A 21445-nucleotide genomic window follows, 5' to 3' on the forward strand; every position below is an offset into this window, starting at 1 on the left:
AAAAAAGTAAGAAAGAGAAAATATGCTTCAGTCAGGACTCTGAGCCCAGTGCCACTCTGTTTGGAGGCAGATAGCGTGTTTCATCGTGAGTCTTTGGAGTTGTGGTAGGTCATTGTCTTGATCTTTCAGTCTTTCAAAGTTGATTGAGAAGGCGAAGGAGATGGCCACCCACTTCAGTATCTTTGCCAAGAAAACCCCATGGATAGTGTCGAAAGTCTGGTAAAGCACTTTATACATATTATCTCATGTTATCCTCATTAGCCCTAATAGTCGATATTATTACCCCCATTTATGTTGTTTCATTGTTTTTTTAGTCCTATCTGACTCTTCCTGACCCCATTTGGGATTTTCTTGGCAAAGATACTGGAGTGGTTTGCCAGTTCCTTCTCTAGCTCATTTTACAGATTAGGAAACTGAGGCAAACAGGGATAAGTGACTTGCCCAAGGTCACACAGCTAGTAAGCGTCTGAAGCTGGGTTTGAATTCAAGTTTTCTTGATTATTAACCCCCATTTTACAGATTTAGAAATTGAGTCTCAGAGACATAAAGTGAGTCATTAGCCTCATAGATGTAGCATAGGAAGGAACCTCAGCTGTCATCTAGTCCAGGGAGGCTAAGTGATTTGCTGAAGGCCACATAGCCTAGAAGTATCAAAGCTAAGATTTGAACCCAGGTCTCCTGATTCCAGCTCCTGTGCTTTTACTGCTGTATCAAATGGCCTTTTCTGGGGTTTGCTCAGCCCAGAGGGAGCCAGTCATTCCTGAGAGGAGGCAGCCCATCCCTGGGATTCTAAGGACCCTTCATTGAGTGATGGCCTTAAGATGGTGGGTAAGGGGAGAGCTCCCACCGTGACGCCAGAGTAATGACTCCCTTTCATTTTTGCAGGTTTTAGTGAACCTAATCTAGCCTCCTCCTCCTCCCAGCTCCCAAGTGAGGGGCCCCAGCCTGATTTTCCTACTATACACCGGCTCAGGCGGAGGTGGAAGAGCTTGAGGGTCCGAGACCCCGTGGATGAACTGCTGCTGAAGGTGCTGACATCCCAACAAGCCATGGAACAGCGATTCCTGCATCTGGAGGAGCTGCGGGTCCAGCGAGACCTGGAGCTGGAGGAGCGGCGGGTGCAGCTAGAACAGCGCCGCCTAGAGTTGGAGCGGGAACACGAGTTCCGAATGTTTGGAATCTTTGCCCAGATGCTCGGCATCCTCAAGCAGGGAAGTGGGGCTGTCCCTGGCCCATCAGCCCCGATGCCCTGGCAGGGCTTTGGCTTGGCCCCTGGCAACCCCAGGGGAGCCAGAATACCCCAGGGGCCAGAGCAGATGTCCCAGGGCTTCTCTGGGCTGAGTAACCCTGGAACCAAACACCTTCAGGGAAGCACCTTCCTCTCCAGCCGAGGGAATGACATTAAATTCAGACATGGTGTCGCTGACGAGGGCATCGCAGCCTACTATGCGGACAAATACGATGAAGACAAAAACCCCAATGTGAGTATGGGTATCTTGGAAGCCTGAGGGTGAAGCTGGGTTAGAGGGATCCGACAGAGAACAGTGGAATGAGGCTGGTCTAGACTAATCATGGAACCTGGGTTCAAATACAACCACTGATGATTGCTAACTGTCCTGGGCAAATCACTGAACCTTTCTGGGCTTGCCTCAGTTTCCATCTCTGTAAGATGAGGGTTAAGCTAGATGGCCTCTGAGGTCCTTTCCAGCTCTAGAGCTAAGATTCTGAGCCTGGTAAGCCCCCTGTTTCAACTGACAGGAAACCTTTTACCTCTGTTCCCGGGCCAGTGGGGTGGAGACCCAGATGTGTATCATGACGGGGTTTCTGGTTCAGAATGTCACAGCCTGGTTTCTGGAAACTTGACTGGAAAACTTGCTTAAGAATCTGATGTCGATGAGCCACCATGAAGTAGGCCTGAGGGCTTTGTTCTTTGCCTTGGTCTTCCTCTTTGGAAGCCATTTGGTCTTCTTTCTGCTATAGGCTCCCCATCCTCACCCCAATCCAAAAGGAGGCAGCCCTTCCTGCAAAGCAGGGGACTGACCCTCCTCTTCAGAGCCAGCAGTGACCCCATTTCCTCCCTCCCTTCTCTAGGGCATCATTAACTTTGGGATCAGTGAGAACAAACTGTGCTTTGATCTGTTGTCCAAACGGGTAAGTGTTGCCCTGGGTGGCCCTTTCTTTCTGTTCAGGCCAGCTTCAAGCGCCCCAAGTAAATGGAAGACAGAAGCGGAGAAGGTTGTCTTCTGCTTGGCAGAGCTTAGAGACAGAAGGCCATTGGACCATTGCCACTAATCAGTCAAGAAGGAAAGCAATAATGTAGTAGAGAAGATAGAGAACTAACTTTAGTGTCAGGAGGACCTGAGTTCAAGTCCTGCCTTGGACACATACTGACTTTCTGATCCTGGGAAAGCCCCTTAAGCTCTCAATGCCCAGGTCACTGTCTCTAAGACTTTAAGTTAGGGAAAAATTGCTGATCTGCATCGCTAGAGAGAGTTTCCCCTACTATAGTTCCGTGTGCCAATGAAATCACAGGTCTGGACCCCATCTCCCTCCTCCCAAATATAAGGAAGGCAGGGCAGAAGTATGTGGGCCTGGAAGGCAACAGCTGCTGCCAGGAACTCTGATGTGGGTACCAGCTTCTCCCTAAAACCTACCCCCTGCTCCAACACCACTTATACCTGTTATTGACCTATAAAACCAGAGCTAACCCAGCCGTTTGGGCTGGCTTTCCTAAACCAGCCCCTATGTCTTAGAACTGACAGAAGGGAGTGCAAAAGAGCCAGGCGTGACTGCTTTTTCCCAGAGCATTCTGGCTCTGGGGAGTCTAGCTCCTTTGGTAGTCTTCTCCATGTGTCTTTGTTTGTGTTACCCTGTGTTGTGGGTGTTCCTCAAAGAATCATGGGAAGCAGGATATACTGCCAGCTGCTGGAGGTCCTGAAATACACCAAAGCATTGAGTAATAATGGCTGGATTACAAGGTCAGTGACAGCTATGTCCTTGACACCTCCTTTTCAGCCTTTCCCTATTATCTTGGGCAGGCTTGGGCCAGAGCTTGCAACACCCTGGAAGTAAGAATAAGCGAGACCCTCCCAAGTTGAATGTCTGGGAAGTATCATCAGCCAATTCTGTGGTTGTTGTCTCTTAGTGAGAATTAAGGGGTAGATGCCCCAACAGGCACCATGGCACATGGATACAGAAGAGCTGATGGTATTCATTTATAATATCAGCCTTGGTGTGTGGCCTCTGTATGTGCGGATGGTACCTGTGGGGCGCACCTGGGTGGACTGAGGACATCCTTAGGACTATCTTGTTTTTTCCAACAGCTGAATCAGAGTGATATGCATCACATCGAACCCCCCTTAATGCAGTATGCAGACTGGAGGGGACACATGTTGTAAGTAGCCGGGGGTCCTGCCCTATTGGCATTCAAAAGCTGGCCAAGGTGAGCTGAGTGGGGCCGGGGAAGGGGGGAAAGAGTGAGATATAAGTGGACTGAGCTGTGACTTAGAAACAGAAGACTTGGGTTCAAGTTCTGGGCTTCCTACTTCCCACTAGTGTGCCCATTGGGGCAAGTCACTTCTCATCTCTGGACCTACAAAAAGAGAAGGTTGGAACAAGATGGAGATAGCATTTAAACTTGTTGGATTTCCCTTAGAATTTGAAGGTTCAGATAGGCGACCATGGTAGGGCAGATAAAGAGCTGGCCTGAGAATTGGGAACATCTGGGACCAAGTCCTACTTGTGACATATACTAGTTGTGTGACCCTGGGCAAGTCACTTATCAATGCTCAGGGCAACCTACCAATGAAGTAAGTTACAGAGCTGTTTTGAGTCTGAATTAGTAGAGGGATTTTCCTTACTGTGTATTCCCTATACTAATAAAACCACAGATAAGGTTAAAAAGATCCTCAAAAATAAGAAAAGATCTCAAACTTCAAAAGTGGGGATTTAAACACCTTTAATCAGAGAAAAGAAGTATTTCATTTTGAAGGATCTTCATGTGGAAGAGGGATTGGCCTTGTTTTTCTTGGTCCTAGTGAGCAGAATTAGCAAATTTCAATAGGACACAAGGAAAAGCTTCCCACAAAGTAGAGCCAGGAGTGTGCTGGTAAATATTTAACAATCAGACTCTCCAGGGGATATAACAACATAAAAAAAAACCAACTTACACACACACACACACACACACACACACACACACACTCTCTTTTCAGTTTAATATATATTATTAGCATTTTTCTCTGTCACTTTCTTAAGTCTAGATAATTGACAAAACAGTAAACCCAATTTGTAGTGATTGTTAATTTCTGAGATGTAAATGCTTACACCTAAAATTTAAGTGGTTCTAGCTAGCCCCATCATGTCCATGAGTCAAGCTGTCCTAAAATGGAAAGTAGTGGGGTCCCCATCCCAAAAGGTCTTCAAGGAGAGGCTGGATGACTAATTGTTGAAGAGAGAATTCCTGTCCATGTATAGATAGGACTCAATGATTTCTGAGATCCTTTCCAACTCTGAGCCACTGTGATTCTATGCCTGTGTCTCTGTGGTTCTTTCCATATCAGATAGTCTGAGTCTAAAAGATGCATGGCCTCCTAGGGCCTGGTTCAGGGAAAACTGGGATAGTTCATCATTCCATTCTAGCGTAAAGGCATGTGAGTTGGACTCCTTGGTTCTCTCCTTGTCTGTTTGGGTGGGCAGGAAGGAGCCTCCCAGCAAAAGTTGAGACATTCCTCTGGCCCTGGTCTGTGCCCAGTAGTGTGGAAAAGGTCTCATGTTCAATCCAGAATGAGGACAATTTTTAGGATAAGAAACCCTGTGCCCTGGGAGAAGCCGTGAGTTCCCTGGTCAGTATCTCTCTGGCTGTGTGTCTTTGTTACAGTCTTCGTGAAGAAGTGGCCCGGTTCCTGACCTACTACTGCAAGGCTCCCACTCCACTCAAGCCAGAAAATGTGAGTCACCAGCCCCATACCCTCTGGTCCCCTGCTGGTATCAGAATAAAGAGCTTGTATTTTTCTCAGTTGAAAGAAAGGAAAAAGAAAGTGAGAAAGAGAACTAGAAAGAAGGAAAGGAAAAAGAAAAAGCAAAAGGAAGAAAGAAAAAGAGAGAAAGAGAAAAAGAAGGATGGAAGGAAGGAAGAAAGAAAGCACAAAAGGAAGAAAAAGAAAGAAGGAAAGAGAAAAAGAAAGGAAGGAAGGAAGACAGGAAGGGAGGAAGGAAGACAGGAAGGGAGGATGGAAGGAAGAGAGAAAGGAAGGAAGAAGAAAAAGAAGAAAGAAAAAGAGAAAGGAAGGATAAAAGAAAGGAAGGAAGAAGAGAGAAAGAAAGAAAAGGAAGGAAGGAAGAGAGAAAGAAAGAAATAGCAAAAGGAAGGGAGAGAGAGAAAGAGAAGGAAGAAAGAAAGAGGAAAAGGAAGGAAGGGAGAGAGGGAAAGAAGGATGGAAGGAAGGAAGGAAGAAAAGTTGGATGTCTTTTTCCATTCAGTCAATCATCAAGCATTTATTAAGTACTTACTATATACCGGACATTGTGCTAAGTACTAGGAATTCATAGAAAAAGGAAGAATGACCCCTGTCCTCAAGCAGCTGACAGTCTGATAGGAGAGATAATGTGTAGGGCAAATTTAAGAGCAAGGATATAAGGTAGAGAGTCTGTGAGCTTTTGTCTCTGAAAGCTTGTCTTGCCTCCTTCCTCATCCTAACCACTCTCATATAACCTATGTGGCTTTGGTCAAGTCACTTAGTTTCACTAGGCTTCAATTCCTCATCTTTAAAATAAGAGGGTTCAATTAGATGACCTCTGGGTCCCTTCCAACCCTAAATATTTGATCTTATATCCCACAATTCTGTTTTGCTTTGCTGTCCTTTCCCAGGAGCTCTCCCATCCATCTGTGGACTACCTGGGGTTGCCAAGCATGGACCGGGCCATGTTCCCTGGGTTGGAGCCTTGGTGTGAATTGAGGCTGTTAGGGAAATCTGGGCTTTTCAGAATTGGGCATGGGCAGTGGAGCTGTGGAAGAGGACGGCTGTAGTTCTGTTTCCTCCACAGAGGTTAAATGAGGGCCAGGGCCTCTTCTGACATCTCACTTTTCTCCCTTTTGGGAGTAGTAGACAGGGCTGCTAACTCAGTTTAAATGGTTGGTTATTGGTCCTGTCAATGCTGGTTACATCTTTGCACCTAATGTGTTGTCCTTAGGTAACCCTGCTCAATGGCTGCAGTTCTGTCTTCTCAGCACTGGCCACAGTTCTGTGTGACCCTGGGGGTAAGTGGGCACTGTCCAAGCCAACCATGTTTGAGAGGCATTATAGTATAGAAAAGTGATCTCTAGATTTAGAATGAAAGAACCTGGGTTTGAATCTTCCATTTAACAATTAACTAGCAGGGTGATTCTAGGAAACATCACACCTTTCTAAAACGATTTCCTCATTTGTAAAACAGGAATAAATAATATTTGCATTCCCTACCTCTTAGTGTTGTTATGAGGCTCAATTGAGACAATTTCTGTAAAACCCTCTGTAAACCTGAAAGGGCTAAAATAACGTTAGCAATTATTATTGTCATCCTTTGAGAATGCATTACGTTTTTTGAAGCAATAGTCATTTGGAACAAACTCTGGTAAATGAGGCGGGTGATCAAGTTGAGAAATATTGTTTATGGTTCAGTAATAAGATATGAATATAAAATAATGGGTGTAGTGGGTGGGTGAGAGTACGTTAGTAAGCCTAGAGTGAACCTTGAATGAGGAAAATTTTTGGAAGAAACTCTATACCTTGCAAGAGTGAAAATTGCCTCTGTTTATGTCCACCAGACCAAAAGCCCAAGAGTGAACATTTTGGAGGAGTAAGAATAGTAATAGATGTACTCACAAATTAATAGGACATCAAAGTCCAAGAAAAGAGCTAGCAACAAAATCTGTGACCTTACTAATGTACCCCCACTTATCTATCAGATCTATTACTTTATACTTATCTTTATAACTGGGCCATAAACAATATGAGGAGAACTATGGCTTGGGAATTATATTTAAAAGGAAGAAGACAGGTAATAGGGAGAAATAAGAAGTGGCTTTGTATATTAAGAAGATATACTCATGTCAAGAAATCCCAGAGCCAGAGCAGGTAAGTATGGTAAGGAACATTTGGGTGAAACCAGCCAAGACAGGATCAGAAGCAATATTGTCCTTGGAATATACTACAGACCACCTGGACAGAAAGAGGAAATAGATGATGAGTTTGGGAAACATACCACAAGCCTAGCACAGAGACATGATATGGTAGTAATGAGGGGCTTCGGTTATCTGGACAGCTTTTGGAGCTCTTGCTGCCCAAAACCAATTTAATAACACTTTCTTGGTTGGCCTTAGTGATCATTTCATCTTACAAAATGTGCAAAGCACTACATTAATGACCACAAGGAGAACTCTCTTCTGGACCTGATTTTCACCAATGAGAAACAGATTGCTGGAACAGAAATGATAGAACCTTAGAGAGAAAATGACCACTCCAACTTAGGATTTGTGATAGAAGCAGGGGAATGCTCTAGAATCAGGGATTCTTACTTGTGGTCCATGAACTTATTTGAAAAATATTTTGATAACTACATTTCAATATATATGTTACCTTTGGAATTCTATATAATTTATGAATTTGAAAAAATGCTCCCAAGGAGTCCCTAGGCTCCAGCAGACTGCCCAAGGGGGTCCATGACACAAATAAACCAAGAACCCCTGTTCTGGATATAATTTTCTAGATTTTGACAAAGAATTTGGCAAAGATTTTTCTATTATGCTTGTGGACAAGATGGCACAAAATGGTCTGGATCATAATATAGTTAGGTTTAGAACTGGTAAAAATGTCTAGACTCATTTATATGAACTCGAAAGGAGGTCTCCAGTGGAATGACCCATAGATCTAGGCCTACCCCAGTGCCCAATTTTATCAATGACTCAGATAGAGGCATATATAGCTTGTCTATCAAATGTGCAAATGAATCAGGCCTAAGATGGATTATATGACATTATATGACAAAATTTAGATCCAAAAAAGATCTTGACAAGTTAAAATATTAGGCTGATTTTAATGGAAGGAAGGAAACAAGCATTTATTAAATACCTACTATGTGCCAGGCATTGCAAGCATTTTTATAAATATTATTTAATTTAATCTTCACAACAGCCCTAAGGTGAGGTAGGTGCTTTATTATTACCCCAGTTTTAAGTTGAACAAACTAAGGCAGACAGAGGTCACACAATTAGTATCTGAGACCAAATTTGAACTCAGATCTTCCTGAAACCAGGCCCAGTACTCTATCCACTGCACCCTGTAGCTGACTGTGGTGGTAAAATGTGATGGAGATCATTGTAAAGCTTTTCCCTTGGGCTCAAAAAATCAACCACAGAAGTAGAAGAAGGGAGAGGCATGGCTAGCCAGAACCACATCTGAAAAAAATCTGGAGGTCTTTGTGGGCTGCAAGCACAGAGTATAAATCAATAATATAACGTGGCAAGTTAAAACAAACAAAAACTAAAGTGTAATCTTAGGCTATATTAAGCAAAACTCAGCATCCAGGTCTAGGGAGGCGATGGTCACCCTGTCCTTAGCCCTGGTGAGACCATATCTAGAGCACACTGCTCAGTTCTGGAAACCACATTTTAGAAGGGCCACCGAGAAGGTAAAGCATTTCCAGAGGAGAGTGAGCAAAATAGTAAAAGACCTCAGCGTCGTGTCATTGAAGGAAAGGGAGGATGGTTAGCCTGGGCAAGAAGAGCCTTCTGAAGGCCATGATATCTGCCTTCTTAGAAGCAGCTAGGTGGGGCAATGAAAGCGTTGGATCTGGAGTCCCGAAGACCTGAGTTCAAATCCTGCCTCAGACATGCCCTAGCTGTGTGACCCTGGGCAAGTCAGTTAACCTTTTCCTGCCTCAGTTTCTCAACTGTAAAATGGACATCATAATAGTAGCACCTACCCCCTCACCCAGCCCCCAGGGTTGATCGAATGAGATAATATTTGTAAAGCTCTTTGTTAACCTTAAAGTACGCTATAAATGCTGGCTATTATTATTTTTGTCATGTTGTTGTTGTTGTGTTAAAAGAACCTTTTTGTGGGTAGATTTGCTCTTCATGACCTCAGAGGGCAAACCTAGGAACAATGAGTTAAAGCAAAAGAGAAGCGTATTTGGGATTGCTGTAAAACATTGACCAAATAAAGCTACCTAAATGTGTAATGGGTTGCTTCTGTAGACACTGGCTTTCCCTTCACTTGAGGTTTGCAAGCAAATGGTGGATGGCCACTTGCGTATGTTTTAGAGGGAGGGTTCAGTTATCTCTTGGATTGGACAGCCTCTGAAACCCCTTTCAACTAAAAAATTCTTCAGTAATGTAATTTGGGAAAAGCTTTTTAGATTGGTCTGATCCATCTGGGTGGAAGGGGTGCTCTGGGTACCAGAGGTTGGAGGCTGATGACATCTTTTCTCTCCTTTTTTCAGAGGCCCTTATGATCCCTACTCCCTTTTATGGTGGAATCAGCAACAGTATCTACCTCTATGGGAATGTCCAGCTGGTCTTTGTTCACCTGGACAGCAAGGTCAGAGCTGGGTCCCCCTCTCACTGTCCATCTAGGTGGTGCTGAACTTTCCTGGGAATGATGCTAAGACTGGGTTTATGGCTACCTTGGATCAGGAGAGTATTCCAGTTGGGAGGCAAGACACTGCTCCTTGAGCAGGTGATGTCAGGGAAGGGGAACCAAAGTCCTAAGATGACGATTCAGGCTGGTGAGCCTCAGCCAGGGTTTGGGCTTCTTCCAGATCACAGAGACCAACACCCGCCCCTTCCAGCTTACTGTGGAGAAACTGGAGACAGCCTTGCAGGGAGCCAGGTCTGAGGTAAGAGGGGAACTTTAACCATGGGTTGGCCTCTGCTGATAGAGGAAGAGAGCCAAGTATTTATTATTTCATTCGACATGCATTTATTAAGCACCTACTGGATGATATGCAATGTATTAGGCATTAGGGAGAGAGAAAATTTAGGCCGGATAACAGCCCCGTCCTTGTTGAGTTTACAGACAAACTTTGAGAATTTGGGTACTCCAGGCCCTGTACTTACTCAGTAAGTGTTTGCTGAGTTGAACTGAATTAGTTTAATTCAATCGAATGGTTGAATTTGATTGTAATTAATTGAATTACCAGCCTCCTGGCCTCTGCTCATCTGGAGCAGCAGCAGAGTTGTAGGGAGCTCCCTCTGGGAAGTCACATTCTCTTCACCTTCCTATTGTCAAGATGAAGATTTGTTTCTTTAGAGGACAGCCTCTGGATGCTCACACTCAGGCATTTCTTTCTTCCCATGCTGCTGCAAAAGCTTTTGGCTGTCTCCATCAGTCTGCCATGATGGAAGGTGCTCAGACCCTGAAGGCCTGAATGAAGGGCCCAAGTTAGACTGGGAATGACCGAGTTAAGGAGCGAGGGGCTGAGGCTGGGTTGGCATAAGGTCTTTGCTAATCCCCTTATGCTCGGCTTGGTTTTTAGGGGGTGCGTGTCAAAGGTCTCATTCTCATCAACCCCCATAATCCATTGGGGGACATCTACTCCCAAGAAGAGCTGCTGGAATACCTGGAGTTTGCCAAGAGGTGTGATCATCTTCCTCCCTCCGTCCCACTGTCTCTGCAGTCAAGAAGTCCAGCTAGGGCTGAGGAGAGGGAGCAGCAATAATTGTAATACCTCATATAGATTTAGTGATCTGTGCTTTCCCAAGCGCTTCATATCCTTTCAGTCATTGGATCCTAAAAACAATCCTGTGAAGTACAAAAGATCCATAATAGTCCCATTTTACAGATGAGGAAAATGGAGTCCACAGAGGTGAATTGGTTTCCCTGTGGTCATAGAGCAGGTTAGAAGCAGAGCTGGGGCCAGAACTAATCCTCTTCGGCTGATTTCTGGGACAGGGTTGTTTCCATTCCTGTTAACAAATTTGGGTCATCATGAGAGGTGCCTGGAGTAATACTCCTAAGCCTTGAGAAAGGCTTGTAATCCTACCTGAAAAAAGAGCAAACCCTAGAGGATTTGCCAAGGGGTCTGGCCCATAGCTTCTTCTCCTAGATGACCCAGATACTCTAATCAAGCAGGAGAGAGGGAATGGAAGACTGAACCTGGAGTTGGGAAGACCTGAGTTCAAATTCAGCCTCAGACACTTCCTAGCCATGTGACCTTGAGCAAGTCACTTAGCTTCTGTTTGCCTCAGTTTCCTCATCTGTAAAATTAACTGGAGAAGGAAATAACAAACTACTCATATTTCTGCCTAGAAAACCCCAGATGGAGTCAGAGTCTGAAAAATAATTTAACAAAAACAAAAAAATAGAAGTGATAATAGCACCTACCTCCTAATATTGTTTCGAGGATAGAAATGAAATAATATTTGTATAGTGCTTAGAATAGTGCCTAGCACATAGTAGGTGGTATGTAAGTGTTAGTTATTATTATTAAGTGACTCTGGGCAAGTTATTCAGCTTCTCCTAACACAGGGGTCATGTAGCCCTCACAGGGTTGTTGTGAGGATGGAATTAGAAAGGATTTGTAAAGCACTTTGCAAACCTATATAACTTTCTTTCACTGTGGAAACCAAGGGGATGAGGGCTGGGGGCTGCTCTTATGGTCCATGTCTTTTTTTTTTTTTTGGTTTTTCCAATGAGTTGGGGAGAATGGGCCCAAGATGAGGTTGGCGGCAGGCTGCATGGGGTCGTAGAAAGAGCTTTCTTTGGACCTAGTTTGGAATAGCAGCTCCTTAGCTTTCCATGTGGGTGACTTTGGGGCAAGCTGTTAGCTTCTCTGTATGCTCTGGGAGAGGCTCTTCTGGCCATTTGGGGGCTGCTTGGGCAGTTGATATAACTGTGGTAATCCTCGTGGGGATTCTGAGTTCAGAAGGATGGTAGTGAATGTGCTGGAACGGTCCTCCTTCCCCATCCCTAGGCATGAGTTGCACATCATCCTGGATGAGCTCTACATGCTGTCGGTGTTTGATGAGTCAGTCACATTCCACAGCGTGCTGAGCATGGACAGGTGAGCTGGCAACCACTGGCATGTGAGGGGAGGAGGAGGGAGTGGGAAGTATTTCCTCTTCACCAGGTTATCTCTTCTTATTCCTCTTAAACAATGCCCTACTCTCATTCAGAACCTGTATAGCTTGGAATTCACCCTAAAGCAGCGATGTCAAGTTCAAATAGAAATGAGGGCCACCAAATCATGCATAAGGATCCCTGCAGGTCTCATATTAAGTAGAACACCACAATGTGTATTTTTTATTAATACATTAACCCATTAAAATCAGAAAGGATATTTTATTTTTATTTCATCATTTATAATAATTTATTTTATGTTTATGTTTTAGATGGTTTGGACTACACTCAGCAGTGTTGCGGGCCACCATGTGGCATGTTTGACATGTCTGCCCCCAAATATTAGATGAAATCAGGCAGTGAGGGTAGTTGAGCTAAGGAGGCAGGCAGGTAGCAGCTGCTGCCCACTGCCCACATGAGGGCACTAACTCTTTACTACTACAAGTTTGCTGTCAGACACTAGTTAAAAGTAGAGAAAGACCCAGAATGATGATCCTAAAATTCGCCCTTATATTCTGGCTTGAGAGCTGGTTATATTGACAGCAAATGAAGCAAGAGAATCTGGTGCCACTGCTTCACAGCAGTACTTTCCTGCATGCCTGTGTCCGGCTTCCCTTGAGTTATTTGTGCCCTCCTTGGGAATGTTTGTGTGTCAGTCTGTGCTTCAGGATGCCTAAGGTCTTAGGTGTGAAACACAAACAGCTGGGTGATTACCCTGTGCTATCGACATTCCTGGAGTAAGGCCAGGTGTGTCAGCATGGCCTTGGGGAACGTTCTTATTGGACTTTCCCCTTCAGGGAAGGCACGCCCAGTCCATGTTCCCTAGGCATCCCTGCCCTCTGTTACAAGGCTGGCAATGGCTGCATGCTTTACAGCAGCTTCTATGTTCTCCCCTCTTCTCATGAGTTGGCCAGTGTCAGACATCATGGAACATTTACAGTCAGGGCTTGTGGGACCCTGATAGTATTAGACCAGGGGTGGGGAAGTTGCAGCCTCAAGGCCACATATAGCCCTCTAGGTCCTCAAGTGCGGCCCTGTGACTGAATCCAGACTTCACAGAACAGATCTTTTTATTAAGGGTCTACTATACTATAGACTTCTTTCTACTTCACTTGACCATGCTCACTGAAAGTACTGCTGAGTCCTCTGCCCTGATAGCAACTTCTGATGATTTGATGACATTCCAGAACTGAGCCCAACTCTCCCATAACCTGCCTCCTCTTGTCCTCCCTGCAGGCTGCCAGACCCTCAAAGGACCCATGTCATGTGGGGGACCAGCAAGGTGAGCATCGTCATTTTATAATGATGATGATTTTGTAATGACTCCTAGAGCGGAGGAGTAGAGACAGCTGGGAGAAGGGAGGGAGTCATGACAGATTGTTTAGGTGTGTCTTCTCTCTAGGACTTTGGTATGTCTGGGACCCGATTTGGTGCACTATACACAGAAAACAAGGATGTATCCAGTGCCGTGGCCAAGCTGGGCTATTTGCATGGCATCAGTGGCATCATGCAGTACAAGATGGCTCAGCTGCTGGGGGACCATGGTAACTATTTGGACCCAGTGATGGTGGGAGATTGGAGGTAGGATGGAGGAGGGGTATGCTGCATTATACTTGAATGATGGATTCAATGAAATGCTAGAAGGGTTACAGATTGCTCTCCACCGCCCTTTCCTGAATACTCCCTCCTTTCTGGGGGGTTTTCTGCTTTGGGCCTCTCTTGCTTCTCCTACCCTACTTGGCCCTCCTCCTATCTCCCTGCTCACTCCTTAGTTTCCTTGGCTGGATCATCATCCACATGTACTCCTTAACCATGAGTGCCCCTTATTTTCTTTCTCTCTATCTTATCTTTTGGTGACCTCATGACCTTCTGTGGGACATCTGTATGCATTTGACTCAGTTTCTCACCTGAGGTCCAGTACTACATCACTTTGGACATCTCCATCTAGAGGCATCTTCAACTCAGTGTGTCAGAAATGGAATGTAGAATCCCCACCCTCTTCCTTCCTAACCGTCACTCCTTCTCCAAACTCTTCTTTCTTTTCAGTCCACCACCACCCCTCCTTCCAGTCAACGCTGGAGTCATCCTTGGCTCCTCCTCCCTTCTTCATCTCCCTACATCCAGTTACGTAACAAGTCATGTCAATTCTTTCTACACAGCATCTCTTGTGGGCACCCCCTTCTCTCCACTCACATGACTCAAGCCTTCACCCTCTCTCATCTAGACTATTTCACTAACCTCCACTTTGAAATCCTGGCTTCTAGTCTCTCAATCGATTAGTCAACCAACAAACACTTACCATACATCAGGCACTATGTTGGGCACCAGAAACACGAAGACAAAAATGGAAGTCCTTGTCCTCAAGCAGCTTATATTCCCTTGGAGGAGACAATGTGTACACATAAGAAAGTGCGTAATATGTTACAAAGAGCTTTGGGGATGCTAAGAGGCTGTGTGGCGAGGAAGGAGTGCATTCCAGTCTTGGAGGGCAGTCTGCAAAGACGTGGGGATAGGAGATGAAATTCCACATGTGAGGAACAATTTGTCTAGACTGGAATCCAAGCCATCTTCTTCACACCTTCCAAAATTATCTTCCTGAAGCACAAGTCTGTCCGTTATTCCTGTGCTCAAGAACCATCGTGGGCTTCCTGTTTTCTCTATAATAAAACACAAACTTGGTAGCTTCTCGCTTAAAGCCCTTCATAGTCTAGGTCCAGCCTTTCCAGCTTTGTTTTAAATTTTCTAAATTACAGCTAAGTTGGCCCACATGGCTTGTCCCTAACCTCAGCCCTACACCACCTGCTGCCATGTTAACCTAGACTATCCCTCAAGCCTAGGATGTTCTCCCTTTTCACCTCTACTTCTTGGCATCCTTGGATTCCCTCATGGGTCACATCCAATGGGAAGCCTTCCTTGATGCCCATAGTTGTTAGCATTCTCTCTCTTCTCCTGAAATTACTCCGGATATATTTAATGATCCACATGCTGTAGCATGTTCCCCTGCTCAGTAGATTGTTCGTTCCTTGAGGTCAAAGACTGCTCTTTTTTTGGTCTTCCAGCATCGAGCACATAGTCAGTACTTAATAAGTGGTTGCCTCCCTGGACTCAGACATGTCATATGTAATATGAAGGGGTTGGCCTGGATGGCCTTTGGAGGCCCCTCCAGATCCAGGTCTATGATCTTTCAGTCCTTTGATTATTGGCAGTGGATTTGGAGGTGACGTGATTGAACTTAGTAGCTCAGAGCTTAGGAGGGACCCCAGAGACCATCAAAGCTAACCTTTACCTGCAACATACATAGGAAGTGATCCTTGAAAACTTCCAGTGTAGGTGACTCCCTCCCTGCCTCCCTTCTTCCTTCATCCCTCCCTTAATCCTGAGGCAGCCCCTTCCACTCTGGGATGGCACGAACCATTAGGAACCAAGTCTAAATCTACCTAGAAGAAACTTCCACTGTTACTCTTTTCCTTTCCCTGGGGGGCCAAGCAAAACAAGACTGATCCCTCTTCCAAAGATGGCCCTTCAAATTCATGAAGAATTTGGCTCCTCCATGTCTTTCCTTTCTAGTCCAAACATATCCTTATTTTTTTCCAATAAATCTTCATCTACAGGGTGTCCCAAAAGTCTTGGTGCCATTTTGAGCTTTAATAGTCTAAATTTAAACATAGTAGCTTTCATAGCTTCAAACTTCACTAAACTTCACTCTTCTTGTGGCCTTTCTTTGGACATTGCCCAGTTCATCAATTTCCTTCCCAAAATGTGGCACCCAGAGGTGAATAAACACCCTGGGTATGCTCCAATTTGGGTGTAATAGGCTGTACTCAAGAGAGGTATCATGTGTGGTAGAAAGCCTTCTCCATTAGCACAGTCCCCAGGACAAATTAAATGCTTAATAAATACTTGATTGATTTGGGACTCTGAGGGTATGGCTCAAGTCAGCAAGCATTTATTAATCACCTAGTATATACCAAGCACTGGGATATGAAGGATGACAAAAACTGTGTCCATCCTTGAGGAAATCTCACTCTAAAGGGAGAAACAACATACAAAACCATGCAGTCATAAAATATATCCAGGCTGAATTGTAGGTTATCGCTGAGGGAAGGTACTAGCATTAAGGGGGACCAGAAAAGACTTCATATAGAAGGTAAGATATGATCTGAATCTTGAAGGTAACCAGGGAAACCAGGAGGTGGGGTCTAGGAGGGAGAACATTCCAGGTACAAGGGACAGCCAATGCATAGGCTTAGATTTTGGAGATGGAATGTGAGGAACAGCAAAAAGGTCCATATCAGTGGACTGTACAGTATGTGGAAGGAAGTCAAGTGTAAAGAGGACTGGAAAGATTGGAAGGGGCCAGGTTATGAAAGGCTGTACAAGTCAGAGGATTTTATATTTAATGATCTTGGAGGTGCTAGGGAGCCATAGCAGTTTACTGAATGGGGGTGAGAAGTGACATAGTCAGACCTGTGCTTTAGGAAGATCCCTTTGATAGCTGAGTGGAGTGGGAAGAAACTTGAAGCAGGGAGACCAACCAGTAGGGTACTGAAGTCATCCAGGCACGAGGTGATGAGGGCCTGTGAAAGAGTGTTGACTGTTTCAGAGAAGAGAAGGGGATATACATAGGAGATGTTGTGAAGGTAGACATTGAAGGTAGAGATTGGGTCTTTGGGACCAGTGAGAATTTGAGGGTGACACCTAGGCTGTGAGCCTGGGTGACTGTGGGGGGGTACTCTCCATTGTAATAGGGAAATTGAGAAGAGAGGAGGGTCTGGGGAGAGAGCATAATGAGCTCCGTTTTGGACATGTTGAGTTTAAGGACATCCAGTTCCAGACATCTGCTAGGCAGTTGAAGATGCAAGACTGGAAGTCAAGAGAAAGGTTAGAGCTGGGTAAATGGATCTGAGAATCATTAGCATATATGTCATAATTAAATCCATGGGAGCTGATGAGATCACCATGTGAGATAACTTAGAGGAAGAAGAGAAGAGGGCCAGGGCTAGAGCTTTGGGACATACCTGTGGTTAGAAGTGCCGGCTGAAGATTCAGCAAAGGAGACTGAGAAGGGGCAATCGGAAAGGTAGGAGGAGAAGCAGGACTCATGAGTGTCACAAAAGCCTAAAGAGAAGAGGGTATCAAGGAGAAGACATTTTGACAGTGTCAGAGGGTGCAGAGAGGTCAGGAAGGGTGAGCACTGAGGAAAGGCCATTAGGTTGGGCAATGATGAACATCTGGTTCTGTCTCCAACCATCGATATAGCCTGGACCCAATTCCTTCACCTATTTTGGCTTCCATTTCTCCTTCTGTCAAATAGAGGATTGTCCTACTAGGTGATTGACAAGGTTTTTTCATCTCCCATATTCTGTTACTCTCTCTTATTGTTCTAGGGAGGTTGTAAGCTCTCTGTGGGCAGTACGGTCTAATCCCAAGAGTCATCAGACTTGGACTCATGAATTTTGAATTCTGGCTTTGAGATTTGCTAGCTAGATGAGTACAAGTGAATGTCTGCTTCGGTTTCCTCCCCCATAAAATGAGGATAGTAGACTGAATACTTTACAAGGTTATTGTGAGGAAAGTACTTTATTTACCTTGGAGTACTATATATCCCTTCCCCATCATCTAGCCTTGTGTTTTGCACAAATTGGCATTTAACATTTATTGTTGGTTTAGAGGGAGCCATTGTAGGAAAGAGTGGCATTTGGGGGGGCCCATCTTTGGGCCATCGAAGAAATAAGAAACTTTGGGGTCTCTCTTTCCCTGAGTAGATTGGATCAATCAAGTTTACCTGCCAACTAATCACTCCCGGCTCAAAGCTGCCCACACCTACATCACGGATGAGCTGAAAACCCTGGGCATCCCCTTCCTCAACCGCAATTCTGGCTTATACATTTGGCTTGACCTTAGGAGGGTGAGTGTGAGAAAGAGGGAGGCTCAGGGTGGGGATGGGTGAATCTGGGAATGGGGCAGGCTTGTTAGAGATCTGCCTAGGTTGAGGAGAGCTCCCTGAGTTCTTATTGTCTCCCACCCCTTACCCCCATACCCGTGGATTTCTCCCAGTACCTCCACACAGGCACCTTTGAGGAGGAGCTGTCGCTATGTCACCGTTTCCTGCATAACAAAGTGCTGCTGTCCTGTGGCAAGGGTTTCCAGTGCTTCGAGCCTGGCTGGTTCCGTCTCGTCTTTGCGAACAAGGTCCACCAGCTGCAGTTGGGTGAGCATGGCCAACTGTCGCCCGCCTTTATCTCTAAACTTGTACACTGTGGGGTATTGGATCAGATACACAGAGTATTGGGTCAGATATTTAGAGCTGGAAGGGACCTCAGAGACTACCTCATCCAATCCCCTCATTTTACAGATGAGGAACCTGAGGCCAAGTTAAATAAAGTGACTTCCCCAAGATCATACAGATCACAGAATTGGAAGAACATAGGATCATTGATTCGAACTGGAAGGAGCCTTAGAAAGTGCCCCATCCATTTCCTCATTTTAGAGATAAACTGAGGCCCGGAGAGGTACTCCAAGCATGAAGGCAAGAGATGTAATTTTGTGCACAGGGAACAGTAAACGGGCCAGTTTGGCTGCAGTGTGGGCAGGTGGATAGAGTAATGTTTGGCAAAGCGTCAGTTCTTTTCTAAATGCTCCTCCCTCTAAGCTGCTTTCTCTGGTCTCTGCTCCCTTCCCCTCCTCAGTCAGGACCACCCTTCTTCATCCCAGTTGATAACCAATGTCTCTAACCATTCTCACTCTCTATCTTTATTATGACACTTAAACATGACTGTGTTAAAGAACAGTGGGGATGTTCACAGGTCTCTAGAGCATAGTGCCTGCCCTCAAGGAGCTTAGAGTCCATTTGAGGAGACTGGACAGAATATACGTAAAACAACAGTTGTTTCAATGCTGTCGGAGTTGTGGCAGGGAAAGGTATCTAGGGTGAAGTGGTCATGGAGGAGGTGGAACTTAGAATCAAGCCGTGGGAAGGTCCTTCAAGCAGAGAGTGTCAGAGCTCAGATGTGTCTTAATGAATCAGTGAGCCCCAGACTCCTTGTCTGTGCTAAGGCCCGTGCTAGGATGAAAGAATGAAACAATTTGTTTTCTCAAGAAGTTTGTAGTCTAGGGGAAGTGTGGGTAGGGAGTGGAACAAAGAATGCCAGAGACAGAAACAGAGAACATAGAATGTTATTTCTGCAAGGGACCTTAGGAGACAGAAAACAGAATATCATAGCTAGACAAAGAATGTCAAACCTAAGAGGGACCTTAAATGGGAGAGTATCAGAGCTGGAAGGGACTTTGGAACATAGGATATCTTAGAACACAGATCTTAGAACATGGAATGTCAGAACTTGGAGGGACCTTAGAACACAGAATGTTAGAACTAGAAGGGACCTTAAAACACAGAATATCAGAGCTTAGAACAGAGAATGTGAGAGCTGGGAGGGACCTTAGAATATAGCATGTCAGAACTTAGAACAGAGAATGTAAGAGCTGGGAGGGACCTTAGAACACAGAATGTCAGAGCTTAGAACAGAGAATGTAAGAGCTGGGAGGGACCTTAGAACACAGGATGTCAGAGCTTAGAACAGAGAATGTAAGAGCTGGGAGGGACCTTAGAACACAGGATGTCAGAGCTTAGAACAGAGAATGTAAGAGCTGGGAGGGACCTTAGAACACAGAATGTCAGAGCTTAGAACAGAGAATGTAAGAGCTGGGAGGGACCTTAGAATATAGCATGTCAGAACTTAGAACAGAGAATGTAAGAGCTGGGAGGGACCTTAGAACACAGGATGTCAGAGCTTAGAACAGAGAATGTAAGAGCTGGGAGGGACCTTAGAACACAGAATGTCAGAGCTTAGAACAGAGAATGTAAGAGCTGGGAGGGACCTTAGAACACAGAATGCCAGAGCTTAGAACAGAGAATGTAAGAGTTGGGAGGGACCTTAGAATATAGCATGTCAGAACTTAGAACAGAGAATGTAAGAGCTGGGAGGGACCTTAGAACACAGGATGTCAGAGCTTAGAACAGAGAATGTAAGAGCTGGGAGGGACCTTAGAACACAGAATGTCAGAGCTTAGAACAGAGAATGTAAGAGCTGGGAGGGACCTTAGAACACAGAATGTCAGAGCTTAGAACAGAGAATGTAAGAGCTGGGAGGGACCTTAGAACACAGGATGTCAAAAGTGGGAGGGACCTTAGAACACAGAATGTTAGAACTGGAAGGGATCTTAGAATATAGAACATGTGATGTTAATATTAGAAAAGAGATCATCTAATTCAGCCTAGTCATTTTCCAGATTAGCTAGCCAACTCAGAGAAGTCTGGGTAGTAGGTGTAATATAAATGTAACGAAATAATGCTATGCTGTAAGAAATGAGTGTCAGGAGACCTAGATGCAAATCTTTCTCTGCCAACCATGTGACGTTGAGCAGGTCACTTACTGTATCTTGGCCTCTGTTGCCCCCTCTGTCCAATGAGGGGGCCTGAACTAGCTGCTTCATTTCTAACAGCTTCTGATGGCTGAGGGTTTCCTGCACAAGCCGCTCTCCAGAGTTGCCACTGGACACCTACCTGTGCATTAACCCTCTCCCCTCCCTCCCCCATCCTCTCCCCATGTCCCCACTGCAGGAATGCAGAGGATCCGGCAAGTGCTGGAGCAGCAGGCCCAGGAGCTGCATCAGAAGTTATCTGTGCCCAGGCAGCTTTTGGAGCAGGAAGCCCAGGCAGACAGCACCGAAGAGGCTGTGTATGTCCCCAGGCAGCAGGGGCCACCTAGTGGGACCAACACGGGTGACCTAATCGGGCTGCTTCATCAACAGATATGCTCACCTGCCTGGCTGCAGAAAGGCTCCTTGGAGCAATTGGCCCAGGAGCAGCCTGGGGCCTCGGATGTGCTTCACAAGCTAGCCAGCAAACAGTAGGGGCTCACGCATGAGGGCCTGGGTAGCAGTGCAGGGAAACAGCCTCCTTTTGGAGCCAGGGAGCGTCCCGTTGCAAACAAGAATGAAGGAGGTTTCTGCCTGAGCCAGTCTCAGGAGCCTTCTGAAGAACATAGATCTACCCCGAGCGCCCTCTCTTCTGGTGTCTGAGATGGGCCAATCATTTTGTTCAGGAGCTAATTTGGTGTGTTGGTTTGGGGGGGGGGGCAGTCACTCTCTTCCCCATGGTTCTTCTAAGGGGGTAGGACTCTTGGAAGCAGGGTGGGGGGCTAAGCCTTGTACCCCAGTCTTCCTTCCTAAGTAACTTTGGAGATTGTTGTTTTTCTATCTGGTGTCTAATAAATTTCTGGTTTGCTTTCCAATTTTCTAGTCTCTTGTCATTTACTTTAATTTCCCTCACTGACCTCAGTGTCTTT

At 45.4% G+C, this 21445-nt stretch overlaps 1 protein-coding gene across 1 annotated transcript; it reads left to right on the forward strand.

Annotated features, from left to right (window-relative positions):
* Window positions 1-1123: 1123 nt before the first annotated feature.
* LOC118854129 (1-aminocyclopropane-1-carboxylate synthase-like protein 1) lies at window positions 1124-21011 on the forward strand. The gene is made up of 14 exons (XM_036764463.1): window positions 1124-1481; window positions 2092-2151; window positions 3324-3394; window positions 4880-4949; window positions 6193-6259; window positions 9481-9578; window positions 9799-9876; window positions 10516-10616; window positions 11953-12042; window positions 13335-13380; window positions 13501-13642; window positions 17864-18006; window positions 18156-18309; window positions 20719-21011. Exons 1-14 carry the CDS (start codon window positions 1170-1172, stop codon window positions 21009-21011), a joined length of 1725 nt encoding a protein of 574 aa, XP_036620358.1. The 5' UTR covers window positions 1124-1169.
* The last annotated feature ends 434 nt before the right edge of the window (window positions 21012-21445 follow it).

The sequence above is a fragment of the Trichosurus vulpecula genome, chromosome 6 (assembly GCF_011100635.1).
Source record: "Trichosurus vulpecula isolate mTriVul1 chromosome 6, mTriVul1.pri, whole genome shotgun sequence".
NCBI lineage: Eukaryota > Metazoa > Chordata > Mammalia > Diprotodontia > Phalangeridae > Trichosurus > Trichosurus vulpecula.